This window comes from Copadichromis virginalis, linkage group LG7 (assembly GCF_057382275.1).
Source record: "Copadichromis virginalis isolate Kocher_CV1m ecotype Utaka linkage group LG7, C_Virginalis_male_GT1.1, whole genome shotgun sequence".
Taxonomy (NCBI): Eukaryota; Metazoa; Chordata; class Actinopteri; order Cichliformes; family Cichlidae; genus Copadichromis; species Copadichromis virginalis.
Window position 1 is genome coordinate 37,392,497 of NC_140624.1, and position 16,401 is coordinate 37,408,897.

Here is a 16,401-nt window from a genome sequence, read left to right on the forward strand (position 1 = left end):
TAAACGGACATTTACTGTTTTTTTGTTTTGGGTTTTGTTTTTGGTCTTTTTTTTTTTGGGGGGGGGGGGGGGGGGTAGCTTATTTAGGCATTTTTTTTATACGTCTGCCACAAACAAAACTGTCTGCAATCCAGGCAAATCAAAGTGTTTCTAGCAAGACACCCTTCCACTGCTGCGGTCGATTAGCAACTTGCATTCTTCCCTATGAAATTTTCATGGGGAGACAAAAGATTTGCTCTTCAGTCTTTCATTATTGTGCTTGAACCACACTGTACTAGAGTGACAACAGAGAGAAAATTGGGTACTCACACAGATCAGGATAAAAATGAATTACTCAAGTGTCCCACTTTTTAGATTTAAAAACAAAAAACAAAAACAACAACAAAAAAAGCCTTTCTTCATATGTCATAATTACAGTTAACAGAAAGATAAGACCTTTTATTAAAATTCTCCATAAAGTAATTCAAATATAGTAGAAATAACAGCAAGAAATAACACAAAAAAGAAAGAAAATGGGATGTATAAAATGGAAGTAAACCCTAAGGATTAGTGAATGATAACATTTTCCCCTCTGCCCTTCCTACTTAGAAGAAGACCTCTCTCTCACTGACTAAAGGCATATTACTAACGACTGTTTAACTCCTGTTCTAGGTCAGCATGAGATAAACACACCTTATTCAGCTTGGCCAGACCCCGACCATTAGACAGTGGCGGTGGCCTATTCATGGTGTACACTCATGACCCAGGTCATGTGATTAATTACAACATGGAGCACTGGTTCTCAATGGAGACCTGGTAGGGGGGAGGCAGGGGAACAGCATTTGGATAGCAGAGGAGTCCTTGTGGTCAGGACAGAATGCATGCCAAGCCTCTGCCAACATTGGAGGCTTCACTTCAATTAAAGGATCCGCTCACTCAAATCAAAAAACAAAATTATATTTCATTTTTTATTCCTCGTCATATCCAGCTATACTTAATGTCCTGGTTTAGGGTTTATATACAGTAGTGGCTAAGAATTTTAAATGCCCACCACAGCCCAGGCTACCAATACTTGGTTGGTGGACAAACTGAGTGACACCAATTGTTGCTGGGCATCTCCTACCAATAGCCTGGAATCCAGTTCACCTTTGTGAGGTTTTCCGCTGCTTTCATCATCATGAAGAAGCCCTGTACCACTTTTATATATATATTCACATATATCTTACAGTAGCTTGGTAACATTAAGTGCAAACACAGCTAACATTATGAAAGATTTTTTATGGTTGAAGATAATTAAAGAACAACTTCTGTTTATTCTTCTGGCAACAGTGTTTAGCCTTGTTAGACTCTGTTACACTTTATCTTTTTGCTAAGCCCATTGACTAGTATGATGACTTTGCCTCTGGGGGCAGTGGGGATTTTTCACGGCTTCCAGCGTGAGGATATTGGACTCTCTATTCCATTAGCTACTCACTGCTCATGAGAGAAGATTCAGTTGATAAATATTTAAATCTCTAACAATAGCTAATATTCGTGAGATTATATTTCGATAAATACCTTTCCTCTGTCTTGCTTTCAATGCAGACATTTATTTTATTTATTTCCATGCATCGATTAAACTTTGGCTACAAACAGACAACAAAAAGAAACCAAAAAGCTCTTGACCCTTGATGACCCTGAATATTTGTGTATTTAACAGGCAGATATCTGTTTGTAGCTTAGAAGGTAAAGGAAGGTGACTACCAATAAAAAGGTTAGTGGTTTGATCTCCAGCTCCTTCACTTCACATGACCAAAGTGTCCTCGGGCAGAATACTGAATCCCAAATTGCCTTTGATACATTCATCGGTGTAATGCATTACATTTAATTTTTAAAACTATTTTCAGCATATTCATATGATTTCTAATATGATTTTGCTCAGGAGTTGGCAAAGAATACATTTAAAACAAGCCTTTAAACACTTTCATTGCGGTTTTCTAATCTTTTGTGGAGGCCCTTAGAAATCTTCCTCTTGGTGTTGGGCAGGCAGCGGGCATCGAGAGACCCAGCGTGGCAGAGCCCAAACACTCAGTGCATTAGTATGTCTGAGCTGCTAGCCGCTCCCCCATGAATCCCTACTCCTCCTTCCTCTCCCTATAATGCCAACGCTCATGTCCTACATTTCCATCTGGCCCCCCGAAAATAGCTCCCATTTACTCACATAACAGCCTTCACATTTCTACCTTTACTTCACAAGACATTTCCTTCCCCCGAAGCAGATGAATCCCAGAAGAAGTCCCCTCTCTCTCCCTCCCTCATTCAGTCTCACTCTCCCATCTCTCCCCCCTCCCCGCCTCCTTTGGTAGGCTTCTGCACAGCTCCTCTGTTTCCCATGTTTCCCAGCAGAATTCCTGAGAAAGCTGAGGCTTTGTGGTATGCTTTCAGGAACAGTCTGCCTGTTGCATTATTCATCACTCCTAGTCGCCAATGTGTCAAAGACAGCCCACAGTGCCCAGCTGATACTAAGGGGCATATATGAGGAAACACACAGCTGAGTGAAGGAGCTAATAGACCAGGTAAGCTAGTTCCTGAGTCCACAAGTGGTAACCTAAAAAGCCCCGAAGGAGATAACAAAGGTATTTATATTTGATATTCAGTAACATGTCTACCATCAGGCAGCAGGTAGATGAGAAAAACAGCCGCAAGCTTTAAAAAACAGGGAACTAAAATGTGTAATTTATCTGAAACATGGTTGATGTGAAACATTACTACAGCAAGCATATCCACATGCAGGCAAATCTGACTTGACTTATATGTTTGGCACTCTTCACTGCAGAACTGAAATACATGAAGCACTCACACATGGAAAGAATTAAAACAACTTGTGGACAATGGTGGAGCAGCTCCAGTGAGTCTTTTGAAGCATAAATTTCTAAAATATAACTCATAAGCCATAAATCTAAAAGTGAACAGCTCTTTTATACTAACTGCAAACCACTACATTTAGTATTTAGCATGCATATGCAGAGATTTTAAGTTGCCTTTTAACTGAGATTCATTGTATTTACTGTCCAATACCTAGGAGCTCCTAAGTGAAAGCTGTTGGGAAGCTTTCACATTTAAGAAAATGACAAAAGAAAGAAAGAAGTCAGAACACAGATGTTGTGTTTTTCAAGCTTCCAGTCAAGATGTTGAAAACAATAGTGTTAAGCAATAAATGCAATAAAAAAGACATTTTGACAATAATTTAAACAGTAGAGGAGATCTAGAAATGAATCAACCTGTGCTTAATGCTAAGGCATTTTTATTGACAACTAATTTCCAGCTAATCAGAAATTAATAGTTAAGTATGACTAGTACCACCGGTATAACAATGGTGCATATCACTAATTAGTGTGAATGCTGAAAAGCATTCACAGTATTGTTATTCTTAAAGTGACAATTTCAATAAAAATTGCCAGTTATTTTAACTTAAATGAATTAGAAAAATGTATTATATCATTAAACAGTGCACGACTGGATGGGTCTCGCTTATTCAAAGAAAACAAGCCTATGGTGTCCATTAACACACACAAGTTGGCTTTGGACCAAGAGAAACTCTGATATGATTGTGACACATCAATCTTTCATGAACTCACTCACTTTAGCCAGACTGCAACAAACCCTTCCTCCTGCTACTGCTTAGTTTGGATAATGCGTTGATTATATTCCATTGCTGGCATGGATGCAGATAGCTGGAAACGGTAGAGTACGGTAGTTATATTTGTTATATTTCTTTGAAGTCCACCGACTGGAGCACATGCATAGCTGTAAACTAAATTCTCTGCAGAAAAGTCCATCAGGTCACAAAAAATAGACGGGCACTCGGAAGTCCGTACGGACCCTCATGGTCACGTCCGATGATCAAATTTCTGGCAATTGGACACAACTGGAACCGAGCAGACTCACAGACATGGAAAGCATGATAAAGGTTTAATCGGTGAGGAAGGAGAAATATTTGAATAAGTTCACATCCTCAAGTTGCGATGAACCCAAACCAGTTAAACTGAGAGATTATTCAGTCTGGACATTTGAATGAGTTGGATGAGTTTGGTTTTCTTGAGAACACCATTGGAATACTGAATGTCTTCAGGTGATCGTGACTGAAGCTGTGAAGCCAGCCAAGATGAAACAGTTGACAGATAATCATCCTGTCAAGTGAGTAAAATACTGAGAACGAGAAAAGAACTCAAAGCAGTAACCACGGTATCAAATGGAGGGAACTAAATAGGTGGAAAAACTGACCCACCATCCAAAGTAAGTCTAGATAAATCACTGTGTGTGCTCCTATGAGTGTAAATATAAACATAAAAATCATATAATCTGAATCTGCATTACACAAAAAAACTCACCGAGTTTGATGGCACACCGAGGTTGGTCTCGATGTAGGTCTCGGTTTTAGGTTCTACTGCTTCCTCGGCTTCCAGGATCTTCTCCACGGGCATGTCCTCGTTGGCGCAGCTGGTAGACTCTACCTCGTTCTCATTTTTCTCCTTGGCTCGCTGGCGCTCCTCCTGAACGGCTGCATGTAACAAAACTGGTTTCGGTCACTACTGCTGTTTTACAAGGTCAGTATGTGATCAAAAACACACTTTGAAAGAAAGAAAAATGCAAGCTAATAGGGTTTTGACTGTGAAGCTTAGCAGCTGTTTTGGTTCACATTCACAGTTTGGTTCAATGTGATAAATAAACTGTGCACTGCAAGTCCTGCAACTAGTGAACAAACATCTAGCCTGAGTCTGTTTTCAGTGCTGAATCTTCCCCTTTGATTAATTACTTGAATTCTTGCTGCGTTTGTGAGTGTGGAATAATTGTCCACACTCGGCTCTACATCGGTAGTGAACTAAATACATATCTGGTGCTTGTTCATGGCTGCTCGTGCTTGCCTGAGTCTGTAATTTAGTGTTCGACATTAAGTGCATCTTGGTAAGCAACTGAATAGTTCATAACTCCGAATGTACAATGCCAGCAAAAACATAGCCGAGAGAGTTTAATCATCAATAATTGCTTCAGCAGTGAGGATGGAAAACAGAAAGACCTTGGGTCTGCATTATGTACAACAAAGCAGCATGTAAATGTCCAAGGACATCTTCCAGTTTCCTTATCAAAGATAAGTCTTCTTTACGCAGTGCTCACTGACATACACAGATCATTTCTAGATAAATAAATAACATTTGGCCTGTCACTCTTTTGTTACACCATGAATGGAAGCCAGAACATCTAAAAAAAAAAAAAAAAGTCTCAGCACAAATCAGTGAAGACTTTATCGTGTCTAAAAACACATTCAAACGCAACCGTGCTGGTTCTGTCATCCGATTGGCTTGGCAAGCAGACACAGGAAATGGTTTGTGTGCCGAGCAGACACAGAGACTCACTGCGGCCGAGGCAAGAGAAACCGCACCTCCACCCTCAAGTGAGAATGAAAAAGACGCATGTCTGTGTGTTTTCCGTCTTTTCAAAGGGCTGTAATTCACTTAATTCAAAACACCACCAAAAAAAGTACTGTGGCTTTTTTTTTTTTTACATGTTTTTCTTCCAGCCATGGATTAATAAAAAGCTCTTGACATAATGTGTTTTGTGATAAAGGGCTGTTGGAAATTTAAAGTCAGCATGCAGGTTTATATACGCACACCTGGAGAGCTGCACTGCCACACACACACACACACACACACACACACACACACACACACACACACACACACACACACACACACACACACACACACACACACACACACACTATCGCACACAATGGGGTTTCAGATCTGACTGAAGATCTGTCTTCTTGAGTTTCCCTTACTCTGGTTTCTATTCCAAGTCCCGAATCAGAGAGGCCGTGGTCTTGTTGTGGGGGGGAAAGGAAAGCAGGGGTTGTTAGAGGAGGAGAGGGAAAGGGGCCCCACTTTAGAGGAACTGCTGTCTGGCAGTGGAGGTCAGCTCAAGGGTAGAATACTTGTGTTGGAGTCAGGGAGAGGTGAGGAGGGCTGAAATCATGTTAGCTTTATTCTCCCCTCCTCCTCCTCTACTCTCCTGACTGGGAGAGCATAAATTCATTTAATCCTGTTTTTCTGTGGATTCGCTCAGCCTTTTGGGCTACTGTTGCCATGTTCTCCAACCACAGCCCCCCGGGCTGCATGGGGAGGCTTAGGCAGCATTGCAAGTGAGGCAGAAGGCAGTAAATGATAATATCCTTGAAAGGAATAAAGAGCCCAACAATGACATAAATAAAAACAAGAGAGAGGAGATGGGAGGCCAAGTAAAGGTCAGGAAAAAATGGCCTTAGATAGAATATCCTCCAAAACATACCAATGAAAAGAAGAAACCTATTCTCCTCATTAACTGTGTTTTCTTCAGTAACCACCCACAGACACCTGGTTAACACATGCTGCTGTTTTTGCATCCTTAGATCTCTTAGCCATCTCCAAGCATCAAGTAGTGTAATCTATGCACTCTTTTCAGTAAACATGGTTGCCTTGATGAAGAAAGGCAGTAACTGGCTTGTTCAACGTGCAAAAGAGTGCTTAACAGCACTGCTGAAAGGGCTAATATTTCTAACACCTAGATGGAGTGTTAAAATTCACACCTCACAGAATGTTTTTCCTCCCCTCAGACAACAGAACCACTTTCAACCCCACTGTGAGCTTTCCCTGGAGACGCTTTACTGTGCTGCTCCATAATGAATTACAAAAGCTATCTGTCAATTCAGTGTTCACGTTGTGTTGATGGGTTTCTTGAACTGCTTTGAGCCAATATAGCCATATTTTAAAAAAAAAAAGAAGCTGAAGATGACATGAGAACTTGATATAAAAACAAGTGCATGGGTGAGGTTTGGCAGTATGCAGCAGACACATGTTTCAAGATGTGCCATTAATCCATTTCTGAAAAAGAAATGCAAAAAAAGGCAAAGTTGAGAACTGGTAAAACAGAGGGAATAAAGTGTAGCACACAAACGGATCATCAAAATGATTCTCCTTTGAACAAGGACGATTACGGGCAATAAAGCTGAACCCAGAGTACCCAGGTTCACCCCAAAGTCAAGATAAGTCAGGTTAAAACCTGCAGCCAAAAAATCCATTGGTTTGAAGTGCAACCGATTCCCAGAATCTCAATGAGAACTGAAGAGTCAGTGTTTCTCTAAGTTGTATTATGTATTTGTTTGGGGTGGTTTTCTATTTAATACTTGGAAGTAAAAGGTAATTATTATCCAAACACAACGACACCAGATAGTCACGTGAAATTGAATAATTAAGTGTTGTAATTATGTTTGTGTGATGTGAATATTAAAAGCCCGACAAGGGATGAGGGTTAAAAATGAGAAATAGCTAGAAACTCTATGCGCAGCACATCTGTTTCTTGCTCCAATTCAGAACTTGATAGTCTTCATTTCATTGTGTGCTATAACAGCAACAACTACCATGTGACTGTGATTCACCTGTTCAGTACTATGGAGTCCTTCTATGCACTTCTGTCAGTGTTTTTACTGTCATTATTGAAAGGATCAGAGAGATTAATAATCACTGCCTTATATAAGAACTCACAGATGTCAGCAAATCCCTGGAGGGAAATTGCCAAAATTATTGGAAGTACAAAGAAGTGGAAAATCATGTTTGCTTCAAAAAAATCAACAACAACAAAGAATTGGCACCCAAGAGGGTGGGAAAAAAAGTCTTGTGAGTTTATTTGTTTCTATGGTGGCTGGCACCACATATAAAGCACTGGGGCTCGACCACAAGGCAATTAACACCACGGAAATGAAGCATGAATGATGGCAACGGCGTTAGCTACTTACGTCGGTTATGCTGTAACCCCGACAAAGATTGACTGCAGACGTTTAAATCTTTTAGTCTTAAAGACCAACGTCTGATTTAGAAGAAAAAAGGAGATGGAGCTGAAGATTCTGTTTTCAAGAAAGATGGGATTTGCATTTGCACAGACCCAGTCCATGTTAATAGCCTCTGAAAATGGGAGACTATGGAAAAAAATAAGTGTAATTCCTAAACAGGTAAAAGAAAACTTCTGTTAAACCTTTTGAATTAAAGCTCAAAGTCTCTGGTCAAAGTCTGCAGTCCCAGTAAAATAAATATCTATTTATGTGTAGGTAATGGTTTCCTTTTAAAATAACATTAACACTGAAAAATGACTGAATAATGGTAGAAATTGAATAATGATCTTAAACTGGGTTCGAATAATAGGCCCTATATTTCGTCCCATGTGGCTGATCGAATCTTTGAATGTCTTCCAAAAGGACAGCATTATGTGCACACCATCAGCAGCTTATAACTTTAGGAATGTGGTGCAAATTTTTCATCGTGCTGTGCAATTACAAGACATCATCCAGTTGGAGTACTCAGTTGGAGTATTAAACTTCACATATCTTGCAACATAAGTACAGCATCCATCTTTTGCACTGTGTGAAAAATGAGGTGGCTTACAATAACTAGGTAAGCTGTTCCCCACACCACATGTAAATTTCCAAAAATCATTAGAAGGAGAAAAAGACAAAAAAGGATTCCAGGAAATACAGGAAACATAAACTCGCATAGTTTCATAGTTTAACCGAGAATGTTTTTCTTCAGTCTACATTGCTGAAGTCTCCGTGTGGATTGCCTGCTCTCACAAACCCTCATTTGGTTTCCACGCACAGCCATGTTTGATTCATGGCGCTGAACAGATGAATGCATTCTAAAAAACTAATGCTGCAAGCAGAAAATTCTCTCATTTGAGATGCCGGGTTTTCTAAAAATTTGATGCGTCTCTAACATATGACGTCAGTTACCCTTGACATCGCTTGCTGGGTGAGATACAGTTGGTCTTTGCAGCTCTGCATCACTTGCCAAGTTTATCAAAGTATTCTGTTTTTTGTTTTCTTTGGCCTATAAGAAGTGGAAACTTTGCAAAGAAAAGGAAGGATTACATTTGACATGTCAAAGTATTTTATGTCAACTTCTAGGGTATTTTGAAAGCTCTGTCGTTAATGAAGTCGTAGCTTAAATGAGTATTTGTGTGCAGTGTTGGGTGTAATGCATTCCAAAGTAATGTATATAATGAAATCACATTCTTCAGTAACAGTAATGTAACGTGCTCTTGTACTAAATTCTATCATTAGATTAAAGTTAAAATGACGTTGTTACTAAAAGTTCTTCAGCTATCTACATGGGAGGCAGATAGAAAGGCGGAAACATAAAACATCAAACAAACTTTCTTTTTTTCCTGTGAACTTGTGCTACAATCAGATCATTTCAGTTTGCGTGCTAGAAGCAGAAAAATGGTGAAGTGGAAGATGGACATTACTGCATCCAGGAAACAAACAACAGCTTTGTACTACTAACATAACTTCGGCTCTTTGCAAAAATCTGCACAGCCAGCATGCTAACGCAAAGCTAAAGCCCAGATATGTGTGCTGGCCCCAGCCCAGCAGTCAGGCCCTAGACTTCAACAGGTAACAAAGGCAGTGATGAGCAGTCACGCTTGCAGCGCTGCAGCTTCCTTTTCAGCCTGTGCATTATAGAATTAAAGTAGAATCGCTGTGGCAATTGCTTTGAAGTGTCTTTGGGCTGTTTTTCAACTTTGCTTTGTTTTTTCAGCTTTGTGTTCATACATAAATACTGAAAGAAAGATCGTATGTGTGTCCTTATTGGAATAGGGATTTGTTTTGGTGTAGCTTAAGTTATATTGTTAACACATTACTGATGAGTAATGTGAAACTGATATATTGAATAATGCAACAGTTATGTACTGCACTTTCATTTCAAGTAATGACTCCGATACTGTTTCTGCACCAGTGTCAAACGCACCAGCAGTTTGAGTGCAAACCAAATTCAGAATACCTCAAAATTCTGGAATCTCAAAATTCAGTATATTTCTACTCACAGAAATGGCAAAAATACATATCATATGGACTTCTGAATGTACTCCTCGGCTACTCACTTCCCCAAAATTGAGCCTTTTAAAAGGAAGATTAATAAAGATAAGGAAATAGGAAAGTGAGACATTATCCTCAACGGTATGTGCTGTACCTTCTCTCTTCATGCCCATGGCTAAACACTTCTGGTAGCGACAGTACTGACAGCGGTTCCTCTGGCGTTTATCAATGACACAGTCTTTGTTGTCACGACAGGTGTAGGTCAGGTCTTTGCGGACAGTCCTTTTGAAGAAACCTTTGCAGCCCTCGCAGCTGTAGACTCCATAGTGTTTACCTGAGGAAAAGGGAAAAGAGATTGTTTGCTTAATGTTAGTTTTTGATCCTTTTTTTGGAAACATAAGGTGACACAGTGCACATGGAATTAGCTGAGTTGGCCGTTTTGCTGCTTCTTCATTAGTACACACCTATGACCTTACCAACTACAACACATTCGCGGAATTTACTGTGATTTCATGAACATGTTATTTACCATTCTGTGGTTACAATAACACAAAGAAACACCCAGGAAACACTTTGAAAGAACAAAACAAAAATTATGATCACAGACCCTTCTACTAACCCTTTGGTAATGAAGGAAAAGAGAGGCTCACTAAAGGGAATATGTGAGGGGGGGGGCAGTCTAATATGGTGTTGTCTGACCCTGTTTCTAACAGCTCTTTTTTGTTATTTATGACGGATGGAGTCCATTTGGTTTCTCCAGTGTTGATCAAACTGTTTCTTTGTTATCTCTCTGCTGGGTCAGACCACCAGAGAAGATAAATAAAGCCCCCGAGCACAGCTAAATGAAGCATGACTTGCTATTAAACATTGTTTTGATTTTCCCCCTTGGGTGCACACAGCACCAATGACGCAGGATGACAGTAAAACTGTCCAATGAATTAGATATCCACCTTTATCCAGAGGCTACAAACTTTTCATGGTTATCCCCAGAAAAAAATTAAACACATGGTTATTTGTTGGCAGTGTGGGAAAAAAAGAGATTTAAGACAACTTTACAAAGATGAGTGCCGTGAGAGTCATTTCCTGGGATAACCCGTGGTTATCTGTTCACCCAGGGTTAATGTTCTTGTGGTTCAGGTGGTTAAGCTAGAAGTTGGCCAAATGATAGCCAATGTTTAAGAAAACTCTGGAGCAAGCTATTGTTCTTTGAGAAGCCAAAAAGGTTATTTACAATCTTTATTTATTGTGCAACCTAAAGTGCTACGTGAGAAAGTTTGATTTGGGACAAAAAAAGATTACAGAAATATTAAGGGTGCCAGACTTAAATGGAATTTTATGCCTTTTCTTGTAACACGTTATATTGACTTTGCTTTATTGTTATCGTTACCATCTTTCAGAGACTAATCAAAAAATAGCCTTAAATGACCATCCACCCACCCATCTGTCCATCCATCCGTCCATTACTGCTTATCCATGTTTGGGTCAAGGGGCCAGGAGTCTAAGGAGAGACATCCAGGCCTCCTTCTTCCTGGTCCCTGTCTCTGCCCTTCTAGGGAGACTCCAAGGCATTTCCAAGATAGCTGAGAAATGTAATTTGTCTAGTTTCAGGTCTTTCCCAGTGCTTCCTCCTGAAAATCCACTAAACAGGCTCTGGTTGGGCAAACTCCCATGCACACTCGAATATCCCGAAGAGGTTCCACGATAAAGACAAAAACCACATTGTTTCTCCTGAACACACTGTAGAATATATCTTGTATCTCTATCTGAATATAATTTGCCAGTGTCTGAACTCTAACTGTGTTGAAATGAAAATTAAGAAACTCCAAAATCTGCCTCTACTTGTCCCACTATTCATTGTACTGACTGCTTCACAGTAGGGATGAATGATGAGTTGCGCATGGTCGCCTTCAGACATAGCGCTTTCTTGTTTCAGTAAAAAAGCGATTCAAGGTTAGGTTTCATCCAATCAAGATGATCTTTTGCCACATGATTTAGGTTCCTTTCATGTGCGTTTCTGTTGCTGCCCTCACATGCTTTTTTTTCCAGGAGTGGCTTTTTTCTGGCTTCCCTGTCATTTAGCCCAGATTTTTAAAGAATTCTGATGACTGTTGTCTTTCCAGGAAGCTCTCCCACTCCAACAAGCTGCAGTATGTAGTTCTGCCAGAGCATACTGTGGGGCCATTTTCTGACCGAAGTTCATGTGTGGATCTTCTCCGGAGGTTTCTCCATGTGGTTAGAGCCCAGGCTTTTGCAAGATGCTGTGTAGTCCTGTTTTATTTTAATTGGAAACAGTGCAATGTTATCCAGTCTAAGCTGTTTAGATTTTTTTAAAATAATCTATTCCATGTCAAGTCTCCCTACAATCTTTTAGAAAACTGCATAAAATTCTTAGAAATTTCTGATTGGGAAGTGATTTGTGAACATGTTCAAATAGTCACCTAAGTGCTAAGCAGTGCTAAATGGACTTACATGGAGACGTTTCACCGCTCATCTGGAGTTCTAAATGATTAGTGGGAATTTCCCAGAATTTTAAATACTGTAGTGTAGAGGTGACTCCATTGTGTCTGCTGCACACTGTTGAAGCAGCTGTTAAAAATTTTAGATGCAGGAGATGCAACATTCATTGTTCATCAATCCGTTGATGAACAATGGCATTCCGATCACTGCATCCAGTTGGATGTTACTGCACCCAGTTGGGGGCAGACATCAGAAGGCCCATTTTGAGTAACTACCTATTTCAGGGTCTTCTCTTGTGTGTTTCTGGTTCTTGTTCCCCTCTACTCTTGTAAACCCCTTCTTATCCCAGAGGTGTAGGGCTCTTATAAACCCATATACTCCAATTTGAAGCTTCTCTCTAAAATGTGTAGTCCAAAAAGCCCCATCCATTTCCACTGACATCCTCCCAAGTGAACTTGGTGTTGCTGTTCACTGCACAGATGTGCTCTGTGAACGTTTCCAGTTCCTGTGTTTTGATTTTCCCCCTTCGCACACCTACCTTTAAAAACAGTAATCTCCAGTGAAAATAACCTTAGCCATTACCAGTTCTCAAAAAGATTTCTGACAAGGTCAATTCTGACATTGAATTATTTTCATGCTTCCTTTGCAGACAGTCATCACAGTCTGATGTCACTCACCTGAGGAGCGGTCACCGCAGATGGCGCAGATGTGTTTGGTGAGTGACAGAGCTGTGCTCGAGGGCTGGGCAGGCACCTTCATCACGCCGTTGAGGCCCAGTGGAGGCTTTATGTCCTCCGTACTGCTGACAGAGTTCATTGGAGAGTTCAGCTGGAACATCAACACACAGAAACACACACGCCGACAAGTCACAATGCAGCCCGCTAAACTCAAAACATCAAAATCGCACAAGCACCGTCAAATAAATCACATAAGCTTAAGGTCAAATTCAACAAGAAGATTATACACAATAAGGACATTACATGAAACTGGAGTCATGTCACTCAGGGAGTACTGAACAATCTGAAATGTACAAAACAAAAGCCATATTAAGACTACTGATGCGTAATATAGATGGTCAGCAGCCCTAGCAACACCTCTTTTTTCCTCTGTCATTTCTCCCTTTCACTCTCCTCCCTCCTGTTCCCCTCATTTTCAGATCTAAATCTGGCACAGCAGGATCCTGCACCACTCAACCCCAGGAACTCTTTTATTCATGCTCTCAACAAGCCCTGCTGGCTCCAAAATGTTCAGCGGTAGCATAACTCTACTGCAAAATTGAACAGTACAGAAGAATAAAGAGACAGCATTTGTTTTAGCAGCAGCGCAACTGCAGCCCTAAGTCTAACTTCAATAGTTGCCTGTGTCTCTCTCTCTGAAGGAGCTTTGATACAATTCATCCAAAAATGACCCCTCTTTGCTTTCTGCTGAAAGTGAAAAGCAAGGGGGAGGCTAATTATTATAACAAGCTACACGCTGTTTCCAGAGGAGATAAACGTTAAGGGGAAATGTATAAATTATTCACTAAATATACTGGATGGAACAGAAACAAGCCAACTATTAGTGGGAAAAAATGACTTCATGAAAAAAAGTAAAAGCACTAGTCTGATTGACTGTGCTAAAACCACAGTAATTTTACATGATGGTAAGAAAGGGGGAAGGAAAACTGCATATAGTCAGACAAGTAGATTCTCCACAGGCACATTCATAACAGAGGGATGAGAGACAGAACACTATTGGCAGAGCAGAGCCAGATGTGTTTTTATTAAGTTACCACACATGAGAAATGTCTTATAGCACAAACACTTTCTGAGTTAAAATTTAGTTCATACTGTTGCAGAGAAACCCTGTCTATATCTGCTGGGATTAGGAATGACAGAAAGGCCATTTACATCTTATGATGACAGGGCTAACATATTTTGTCACTCTAAAACACACCCTAAGCTGTGTTTACACTCATCTGACAAAAGTACATTAAGAGCATAATGGAAGAACATAGAAAAGTATACATCAGGGCAAACAATGCCCTTTATTAGACGCACAGGACATAAACCAAACAGCCACTGAGTTAATATGCATGTTGGTAAGTGGTTACACAACTACAGTTGTAGCTGTGGAATATCTTTATAACTGGGAATTACAGAATCTCAGGTTTACATTGCTACAATTCATAGAAATATCACTTAGATTATACATGAAACTAATTAGAATATTAGCTAAAAATGCCTTGAAATTAAAATGGGTATTATTCTGTTTTTATTCAGAGTACACGAGTAAAGGTGGTAGACTTAAAAACTTTCAGGAAAAAAAAAAAGAGAAGAAATGTTTTAAGTGATTTTTTGCAAAATCACATTTATTGGATACACACGTGTGTCCCGGTGAGCACCAAATGGATTTTTGATCCACATATTGTTAAAAGCAAAATCATACTGAAAACTTAAAAGAAACAGACGGGCTGAAAATCAAAGGAGCTGTAGCTGAGATATACTGAATTTTAGTGAAGGGTCAAGCTCCAACAACCCTCCAGTCCAGAGTTCCCATATTTGAACTCATCAGCATGTTTCATAAGAAAAGAAAGTCAAGGAACAAAGCTCCTCTAGAACCATGGACAATATATCAGTTTAATTTATTTTTATTTCTCTATGTATTTTTACAGATCATGTATCATAAAGATAAGGCAGATAAGATCTGCATACAAAAAGACTTTTATATGCAGCTTATATGTAAATATGTAAATAACTACATACTCAAATTGCAAGTACAGTGGGGCAAAAAAGTATTTAGTCAGCCACCGATTGTGCAAGTTCCCCCACCTAAAATGATGACAGAGGTCAGTAATTTGCACCAGAGGTACACTTCAACTGTGAGAGACAGAATGTGAAAAAAAAATCCATGAATCCACATGGTAGGATTTGTAAAGAACTTATTCGTAAATCAGGGTGGAAAATAAGTATTTGGTCAATAACAAAAATACAACTCAATACTTTGTAACATAACCTTTGTTGGCAATAACAGAGGTCAAACGTTTACTATAGGTCTTTACCAGGTTTGCACACACAGTAGCTGGTATTTTGGCCCATTCCTCCATGCAGATCTTCTCGAGAGCAGTGATGTTTTGGGGCTGTCACCGAGCAACATGGACTTTCAACTCCCGCCACAGATTTTCTATGGGGTTGAGGTCTGGAGACTGGCTAGGCCACTCCAGGACTTTCAAATGCTTCTTACGGAGCCACTCCTTTGTTGCCCGGGCGGTGTGTTTTGGATCATTGTCATGTTGGAAGACCCAGCCTCGTTTCATCTTCAAAGTTCTCACTGATGAAAGGAGGTTTTGGCTCAAAATCTCACGATACATGGCCCCATTCATCCTGTCCTTAACACGGATCAGCCGTCCTGTCCCCTTGGCAGAAAAACAGCCCCATAGCATGATGTTTCCACCCCCATGCTTCACAGTAGGTATGGTGCTCTTGGGATGCAACTCAGTATTCTTCTTCCTCCAAACACGACGAGTTGAGTTTATACCAAAAAGTTCTACTTTGGTTTCATCTGACCACATGACATTCTCCCAATCCTCTGCTGTATCATCCATGTGCTCTCTGGCAAACTTCAGACGGGCCTGGACATGCACTGGCTTCAGCAGCGGAACACGTCTGGCACTGCGGGATTTGATTCCCTGCCGTTGTAGTGTGTTACTGATGGTGAGCTTTGTTACTTTGGTCCCAGCTCTCTGCAGGTCATTCACCAGGTCCCCCCGTGTGGTTCTGGGATCTTTGCTCACCGTTCTCATGATCATTTTGACCCCACGGGATGAGATCTTGCGTGGAGCCCCAGATCGAGGGAGACTATCAGTGGTCTTGTATGTCTTCCATTTTCTGATGATTGCTCCCACAGTTGATTTGTTCACACCAAGCTGCTTGCCTATTGTAGATTCACTCTTCCCAGTCTGGTGCAGGTCTACAATACTTTTCCTGGTGTCCTTCGAAAGCTCTTTGGTCTTGGCCATGGCGGAGTTTGGAGTCTGACTGTTTGAGGCTGTGGACAGGTGTCTTTTATACAGATGATGCGTTCAAACAGGTGTCATTCATACAGGT

The 16,401-nt window shown here is 40.4% G+C and overlaps 1 protein-coding gene across 4 annotated transcripts in view; it reads right to left on the minus strand.

The window, feature by feature from the left end:
- rxraa (retinoid X receptor, alpha a) overlaps positions 1–16,401 on the minus strand; it is a 162,544-nt gene that overhangs the window by 12,584 nt on the left and 133,559 nt on the right. For 3 of the 4 annotated variants that reach the window (XM_085463286.1, XM_085463285.1, XM_085463288.1), the window contains 3 exons: positions 12,994–13,144; positions 10,014–10,193; positions 4,350–4,534 (listed from right to left, as the gene is read on the minus strand). In XM_085463286.1, the coding sequence (XP_085319412.1) occupies positions 4,350–4,534; positions 10,014–10,193; positions 12,994–13,144 (516 nt within the window). The remainder of the gene's footprint in view (positions 1–4,349; positions 4,535–10,013; positions 10,194–12,993; positions 13,145–16,401) is intronic. The other variant, XM_085463289.1, reaches the window with a different exon arrangement.